We start from the raw sequence: 8,671 nt of genomic DNA, 5'->3' as shown, positions 1-8,671 counted from the left end.
TTTGGCAATTTTATAATCAGCCGACCTAAGTTTTAACTTATTGTCTTATCCATAAAATTCAAGATAAATCCAAATTACAACTCATGATCTTTCAGGATTCCATCCATCTTCCTCCCTACAACTTGTCGGTTCAAATGTATTTATTTTACTGCTCTTTTTCTCTCTATATATCGTGGATTGTTCGGTCCTACCCCATAGGTTTTATCCCCATGGAATACGTGTAGGCATGAGATTGGCCCATTCATGTGGGCCCCACATTAATTGACATGGGCCCCACATGAATGAACCACTCACATGCTGCCACCTATCCCTGGGGTATAACCCATGGAATATAACCCATGAAATAGGGTCGAACGAACCATATATCTTCTATAATATACACGCATATACATGTACATATAATATTGATCTCTTCAATGTATTGACTATTCTGGGCAGCCAAACGTTGCACTATTGAATATATTGAACATATCAAAAGAGAACCATTTCTAGAAGAATATATTAAACTTCTTTAAATTGTTTGGGAATCACCTTTCCTGAATCTGCGGAAGACATGGAGTTCATTAGTCTTTTGAATACTTCATTAGATCTTAATTCGAAACCTCTTCGACTTCTTGAAGAAACTCCGGAAATGGTTAGTATAATATATATGTAATCTTTAATATGAGTCCTTAATTTGAATGCGGTTCAAGTTAATGTATATGCATGGTTTGGTGATGATTAATGCTTTTGCTTGTTCTTGATTTCAGAAACATCAAGTGGAAAGCTGCAGTTTGAAATTGGGAGTATGTAGCACTGTAGGTGTGAAACAAGAGGTGAATATAATACATGCAATGTTTAGTCTCAAAAACATATAATATTAAAACATGCAAGATTAATATATACACTGTATATATATATGATCAGTAGCAATTATGTTTATATGTGGAATTATAATTAGAAAAATTGAATTTGGTTTCCTTTAATTTCTTGAAATGCGTGTTTAGTTGATTGAGAGGGTAAATCAGAGTTGATCTAGCTAGCTAATTAAGCTCGTTACAATTTGATTTTCTGAGTCTAAATTTGGTATATTTAATTATTTTTATTTCTGGTCGATCGTACAGAGGTGTGCTTTGATAGAGGAAATAAATAGGGTGAATGCTGAAAACAAGAAACTGAGTGAGTTATTAACAGTCATGTGTGAGAATTACAATGAGTTACAAAGAAGATTGAAGGAGTACCAAACGATCAAGAATTCGGAGTCGGATTTGATTTCAAGGAAGAGGAAATTACCTGCAGAGAGTACTGGTATCAACAATTTTAATCATGAAACAAACGTCATAATTAATGGCTCCTGTGAAAGCAGCTCCAGCGACGAAGATTCGTGCAAGAAACCGACAGAGGGAGAAGACAACAAAGGAAAGATATGGCGGACTTGTGTTCGAACCGAAGCATCTGATGCAAGCCTTGTAAGTACAAGCTAGCGCTAGTAATGCAATACCAATTAGCACTACTGAAATTGAAGACATATATATATATATATATATAGCAACTCCTTTGAAACATTTGGTATGTTTCTTGTACTCAAAGACTGTAAATTTGAATGGTTGCAGATAGTAAAAGATGGATATCAATGGAGGAAATATGGGCAGAAGGTGACTAGAGATAACCCTTCTCCACGGGCTTACTACAAGTGTTCTTATGCTCCAAGTTGCCCAGTCAAAAAGAAGGTATATAACTCATGGTGATCATGTATATATATATATTTTTAGCTAATTTATGCGTTTGAATTTCACATGTTAAGTATACAAATGTATCCAATATGCTTCCATCTTTGCTTTAATTTATAATAAGCCTAAGTAGAAAAATAAGTTGCTCTTATCATGTGGAGAACTAATTAATTTCCAAGGAACTTATAACCCTCTACATTTTACACTCTTCACATAGGTTCAAAGAAGTATAGAAGATCAAACAGTTCTAGTAGCAACTTATGAAGGGAAGCATAACCATCCTCAACCGTCGAAACTCGAGGCAAACTCTACCCCAAACAGGAGCTCGACTCTTGGAAACATTCAATGCTCGACTTCTCTTAGTTCGTCCGGGCCAACGGTCACGCTCGATCTCACCGTGCCAAAGATCACTAGTCAAGACCAAGCTACAATTATGAGTAAGCCAATGGGCAAAAGTGTCGCACCGGAGCTCCGACGACAGTCTTTGGTGGAACATATGGCTTCTACTTTAACAAGAGATCCCAATTTCAAAGCAGCTGTGGCAGCTGCCATCTCTGGAAAGTTTCTTCAGCTAAATAATACTCACACACAAAAGTTGTAGAAAATTTTTTTTTGTGCTTGTCTTTGTGTTGTTAAAACTTAGAAGTACACATTTTGAGATAGATATCTACAGATCATGTCACGCCCCAAATTAAACTCGAAGCCTACGTACATATATGATTCTCCAAGATTGCAAATTACATTTTTAAGAACACCAAATCTTGTATTTTATAACATATCAGATTAGAAATTAATTTCTTTAAATTTATGTGAAAGTATTCTAGTTATAATCGAGCAATTGAGAACATAAGGTGCTTGCTTCTGCTAGACAAGTAAACAACTTTGTCTTTAACGAAAGTCACCAGTGTATATGCAAAATTAGAGGTTATTTAATTAGTCAAATCAGGCACTAAAATGCTAAAAATCCCCATGGATATATAACTGATGCCAATCTTTTATAAATATCCCCTCGTCGCAATCAAAATTAGAAATCAGAATCAAATTTAGAATCCATACGAGTGCTATATAGGCAAGCCCAATTTTTTTTTCCATATACGATGAAAAAAAAATTGAGCTCTTGGATTTATCCTACGGACGCTATCCAAAAAATAGAATCGATCGACTATTTGGTTTCATAAATACGTAATCGTGCAAAATGTTGCTGAATAGCTGAATATCTTTTGTATGGTCATGAGGAATAATGAAAATATATATATATGGCACGTATATATGATCATTTTTGTAGTCGAGTCCCGTCTCAAATGTACAAATATCCTGTGGCCCCTTTTAGCATCCACTGGCCATGTTCTCTGGTTTCAATCTCCCAAGCACAAAGAATACAATAATATATAGATGATAACGAAATCTACCAATAATATTGGTATAAATTCAATATATATATTCCCATTTTGAATGCCAGTCTCTTCTAAACTAAAATAATATATTTAAAATATATGTTTCATCTCTTACATCTTAATATGTACAGCATCTCATGTGATAATACTCTATATAAATACTTTAATTTCATGGAATTATATTTAGTTATTGATTTTTGTAATATTTGGTTCGTTCGAGGCTATTAAATTAATTTTGTACGTAAACCCCAGGTTGCCAGGTCCAAAGACTCCAAACGAAAAATATATAGCCAAGTGTTGGATAAAATTTAGTTATGTAATTAATATCAATATTTTTTAAATTCTGTGAAGACTTTCAAAGGTGTGCTTAAGGGTGTAAACGAGTCGAGCTACTCGTGAGCAACTCGCGAGTAGCTCGGTCAAAGCTCGACTCGAGCTCGAGTAGCTCGAGCATACAATCGAGCTCGAGTCGAGCTTTGAAACTATGTGATCGAGTAGCTCGCGAGCTACTCGATAAGCCACATATATATATATTAAAAAATAATATAAATATATATAAATATAAATATAATATATATATAATATAATATTATATTTATATATTAATTTATTTATAATATTTATATATTTATTTATAATATTTAATTAATTTTATTATATTTATTATATTTATATATTTATTTATTTAATAATATATATAATATAATATAATATTTATTTATTTATTAATATATTTTAATTTTTATATATATATAATATAAAAGCTCGAGCTCGAGTACTCGAACTACAATCGAGCTCGAGTTCGAGCTCATATTTTACTACTCGATCGAGCTTGAGCTCGAGCTCGAGTAGTAGAATATGAGCTCGAGCTCGAGTAGTATGCTACTCGAGCTCGGCTCGGCTCGATAACACCTCTAAGTGTGCCGAGCTTTTTCGGGAAAAACAAAATTACGATGCTTACAAAATACATTAATATAATTTTTTTTAAAAAAAAAAGCGGGAAAACACAAAAGCTACTTAGACGAATTGAATTAAACCAAAAAAAAATAAAAAATTTACATATGACTTTAATTTACATAAATATTTATATACACTAAAAAAAATAGTATAAACACAGACATCCCGTGCTACCAAAACACTACCACTGTGCATGTAAAACACTAGGGCATATTGCAGAGACTCACTCTTTTTTATGCTTCAACTTTAAAATTTATACTTTTTATGAGTTAAAAAGACATTATCATTATGCATGCATTTGTTCAATTAACCAAGAAGATTATCTCTTCAGAATCTGAACTTATTCATTATCTCTACATGCAATTTAATATTTTATATATATTATGGCAATGAAATTTATCGAAATATATAATCTCGTTTTTAGTCACTATATAAGATTTAAATTTTTCATGTTTTGTTGTTGTCAAAAAAAAAAAATTCATGTTTTGTTATTGCTTACTAATTTTTTAAAACATGAATTTGGCTAATGTTGTTTTTTTGGGCCACGGACTAGCTAATAAAACTTTTACTTTATTATTTCAATGATTAAAGTTTTCTTTTCCTTTATTCAATCAATGTAGTGGAATAATGAATCACAACGTATTTTCTTTTAGGAGCATCTTTTGGTAGCAACATAATTATGAAGACATGTAATGAAAGATGATGCGGTGATCGATGCAAATTAAGCATCCAAGTTTTGGATTCAAGTGAAAACGATGGTAAATAAATTAAATACTTTGTATCATACATTCTTATAAATTTAACAATTACCACTTTCTAATTATGTCGACTTGAATAAAATCATGAATGGTAGTTCTGTCAGTCTGCGCATAATAAATTCATGTAACAATTATTTCACGATTTGCGTCGATCATGGTAATTTTGTATGATCAATTTATTTTTAAGACAATGTACTTCAATTATTTTTGAAAAAAAGTGGACGAAAAGGGAAAAGATAGGGGAAGCATTAATATTAGCAATTATCACCATATTGATGATCTCAATTCTCAACACCCACCATGCACCTTCAAATTCTCCCTCCAAATTTCTTGCTTCTTCCTCCCATGAATCCTTTTTTGTTCGAGTGAAACCTATACTTTTGGGCCCGACTTCACACCCATACTTTGATGTTTCTTGATCATCATACATTATGTGAGTACAAGAAAAAAAAAAAAAAAAAACTTTGAACTCGATATATTGACCATATTTAGGACAATCTCTTACCTTTGATTGTTTTGGTTCCTTAGATTGATACGAAATGATAAACAAAATACTTGTTTAATGGGTGGAAATGGTAATTGAAGTAATATGTACATACCCTTTTCACGATAATAATGTTTTTAGCAAACGCATATATAAACAAACAAGTTGTTCCCCATCACTTATTTTCTGAAATTTTTTTAAAATTGAATACCGAAATATTTTCTCAACTACATATTAAAAATTGCTCAACTTTGCCTTTCTTATCCCTGTGAATGACTCATATGCACTACTCTATATCATCCACAAAGTAGCTTATAAGTTTGATCTTTATATGCTTTGTCAGTACTCATCCATTGCATGATATATATACACGAGTGAATCAAGGAATAGAGCATCAAGAAAGAAAGCACACGTTCCACCATATTGTACCTGAAAAAGAAAGAAATATGGCTTCAAGACAGCCATTCCAGCCAAATTCAAGGCCAAAATCAAGCATAATTTTACTTGCAATTACGGTCTCCGCTTCTCTCATTGTTCTCTTTTCCATTCTGTATTTTCTTTATTATCTTTGGTACTCTTTGTTGCGCAAATCACGCACTAGCCCGTTGGATTCCCCTTCACCAATATCACACAAGCTACAAAGATTCAGCTACAAAGAGCTCAAGAGCGCCACCAACAATTTCAGTGACTCCAACTCAATAGGTAAAGGGGGCTGTGGTTCCGTTTTCAGGGGTATTCTGAAAGATGGGAAATTGGTTGCTGTCAAACTTCTTGATTCAAGTTCATTCCAGAGTGAACAGGAATTCCAGAATGAGTTAAAGATTCTTGGTGGGCTCAAGTCTTGTCCTCTTGTTGTTTCTTTATCGGGGTTTTGTGCGGAAAAGGGTAAGAGGCTTCTGGTTTATGAGTACATGCCAAATAGAAGTTTGCAAGAATGTTTGTTTTCTGAGTCTAAAAATGGGGATTTTAATAGTTTGAGCTTGAATTGGGCTAGGAGGTTTGCAGTAATTCTTGATGTTGCAAGGGCATTGGCTTTCTTGCATCTTGAGTGTGACCCTGCAGTGATCCATGGAGATGTGAAGCCAAGCAATGTACTGCTTGATTCGGAGTTTAGAGCCAAGATTTCGGATTTCGGGCTTTCAAGACTGAAGCTTGAGGCTAAATTTGGGGTTGATTTGTTTAGCCAAGACTTGGGGAGAAGCCAAGAATTGTGGAAGAGTCAAGAATTTTCGGTTAACTCGAATGCCAGTGGAGTAGGTGGAGCCATTGGGACACCAGTGGAAAGCCATGAAAACGATGAGGTAGATTTTGCTTTAGCCTTACAAGCATCTACTTCTTCTAAAAATACTTGTAAAGTTTATCATAATGTGATGGGATTAGGATTGACAATTAACTCTTTAAATTTTAACTGTAATCTTGGTGATGGGATTGATGACAAGTGTGGAAATTTGAAGGGGAAGGGGTTGTCAAATTTAGAAAACGGTGGGGATGATTGGAATATGTTCGGGCCTTATGATGATGAATTGAGTAGTATTGATCATAGTAAGGAGTTGAATTTGAGTGTTGCTTTGGTTGATGATGATAATAATTGCAGTAACGAGGGTGTCAAACAATGGGGAAAGGACTGGTGGTGGAGGCAGGATGGGGATGGTGAATTGTGTAGTAAAGATTATGTGATGGAGTGGATAGGGAGTCAAATATGTCACTCGACTAATACCGGTTGGGATGAAGAAAAGGGAGGTGACGGAGAGAAAATCAACTTGGATAACTCTACAAAGTTGGATACATGTGAGGGAGTGAAGGAGACTGAGGTCCGAGAACATAGGCTTGAATCTCTTAATGGTGTCGTTGACAGGGAGGGGTCGAAAAGGTGGAAAGTGCGCATCAAGAAGCACCGAAAGATGCACGAATGGTGGAGAGAAGAGCACTTGGATGAACTCAGGAAGAAGAGTGACAAATCAAAGAAGCTTGATCTGATCAAGAAAACGTTCAAAGTACCTCATTTCGGTTTGGCAAAACACATACAATTCAGAAAGAGAAAGTTTCACCAAAACAACAACAATACTTATGAATCGAAAAAGGAGTTTAGCTTCAGAAAGGGTTGGAGAAAGACGAATTCCCCTTCTGTTCGGAGTGACATGTGGAGCGGAGACCTTTTTAGTCGGGAGTTAAGCAGCACGACGAGCATGAGAGGTACATTGTGCTATGTAGCACCGGAGTATGGTGGATGTGGATACTTGATGGAAAAGGCAGATATTTACAGCTTAGGCGTCCTGATCCTTGTTGTGATATCTGGTAGAAGGCCTTTGCACGTGCTTCCATCGCCTATGAAGCTCGAGAAAGCAAACCTAATAAGTTGGTGCAGGCATTTAGCTCACAGTGGGAATGTGCTAGAGCTCGTGGATGAAAGAATGAGAGATGAATATGATAAGAATCAAGCAAGGTTGTGCATCAACTTGGCACTTGCTTGTTTGCAGAAAATGCCCGAGTTGAGACCGGATATTGGGGACCTCGTCAAGATATTGAAAGGGGAGATGGAACTACCATTGCTCCCCTTTGCGTTCTCACCTTCTCCTCCTTCCAAGTCTTTTAGCAGATCAAGGAAGAAACAAAAGGGAAATCAAGAATATTAGCTATTGAAAGTGTAACGCTAAAATATAATTATGTGAGTTAAATATATATGATGTAGTTTTATAAAAGCTAGCAGTCTTGTACATATTCTATGTGCTTGTACAGCTACTGCATTGCAATTGTCAATATTTTTTGCTGTATTTTGTTCTTTTAGATGATATTTTTGGGAGTTAGATCAGTTAATACATAAATTATCGAAAACTTGTATTGAAATTAAGAACTTGTGGAAATGATTATTTTATAAAATTGTTAACAACTAGTAATAATCTTGTTTTGACTATTTGATGTTTAATTATTTTAAGTACTATCGTTAGTTTTCTAACTATTATAACGTTGTACTATACCCAAATCCTCGAAAATGGTTCGAAAATTTTCAACATTTTGTTTGAACTTTCTTTCTTATTTATCACATCTTCACTAAAATTTGGCAATTGTATGACCTAACATCCATTTTGTCCTATAATCTAAATATTATAATTTATAGTCTTAATATCGCATTTCATTATTCTTCCAATATGCAGCCAACACAAAAAATAACATGCTCTCCAGCTATAATATTATCTATCATCCAACATCACCCACACCGAATACCTACGCATAATATAAGTCAAAATTCAAATCTACAAGTAATATATGCAATCCAGCCATATAGATGGATAAAATATAACTTAATGCTTTAAAATAGTCTCTTTTTTTATATTTTTCGTTTGCTGCAAATTAATAAGATAGTAACATAAA

The 8,671-nt window shown here is 34.2% G+C and overlaps 2 protein-coding genes across 2 annotated transcripts; both read left to right on the top strand.

Annotated features, from left to right (window-relative positions):
- The first annotated feature begins 222 nt into the window (after positions 1–222).
- On the top strand, positions 223–2,453 carry LOC140875323 (probable WRKY transcription factor 40). Its single transcript, XM_073278986.1, has 5 exons — positions 223–634; positions 750–815; positions 1,104–1,448; positions 1,593–1,709; positions 1,927–2,453. The coding sequence occupies exons 1-5, from the start codon at positions 554–556 to the stop codon at positions 2,308–2,310; spliced, it is 993 nt and encodes a 330-aa protein (XP_073135087.1). The 5' UTR covers positions 223–553; the 3' UTR covers positions 2,311–2,453.
- A 3,168-nt stretch (positions 2,454–5,621) lies between these two features.
- Positions 5,622–8,101, top strand: LOC140874731 (putative receptor-like protein kinase At1g80870). The gene has a single exon (XM_073278099.1). The coding sequence runs from the start codon at positions 5,749–5,751 to the stop codon at positions 7,933–7,935; it is 2,187 nt and encodes a 728-aa protein (XP_073134200.1). The 5' UTR covers positions 5,622–5,748; the 3' UTR covers positions 7,936–8,101.
- The last annotated feature ends 570 nt before the right edge of the window (positions 8,102–8,671 follow it).

This window comes from Henckelia pumila, chromosome 1, assembly GCF_033568475.1.
Source record: "Henckelia pumila isolate YLH828 chromosome 1, ASM3356847v2, whole genome shotgun sequence".
Classification (NCBI taxonomy): Eukaryota; Viridiplantae; Streptophyta; class Magnoliopsida; order Lamiales; family Gesneriaceae; genus Henckelia; species Henckelia pumila.
This window is presented reverse-complemented; position numbering and strand designations above follow the sequence as displayed.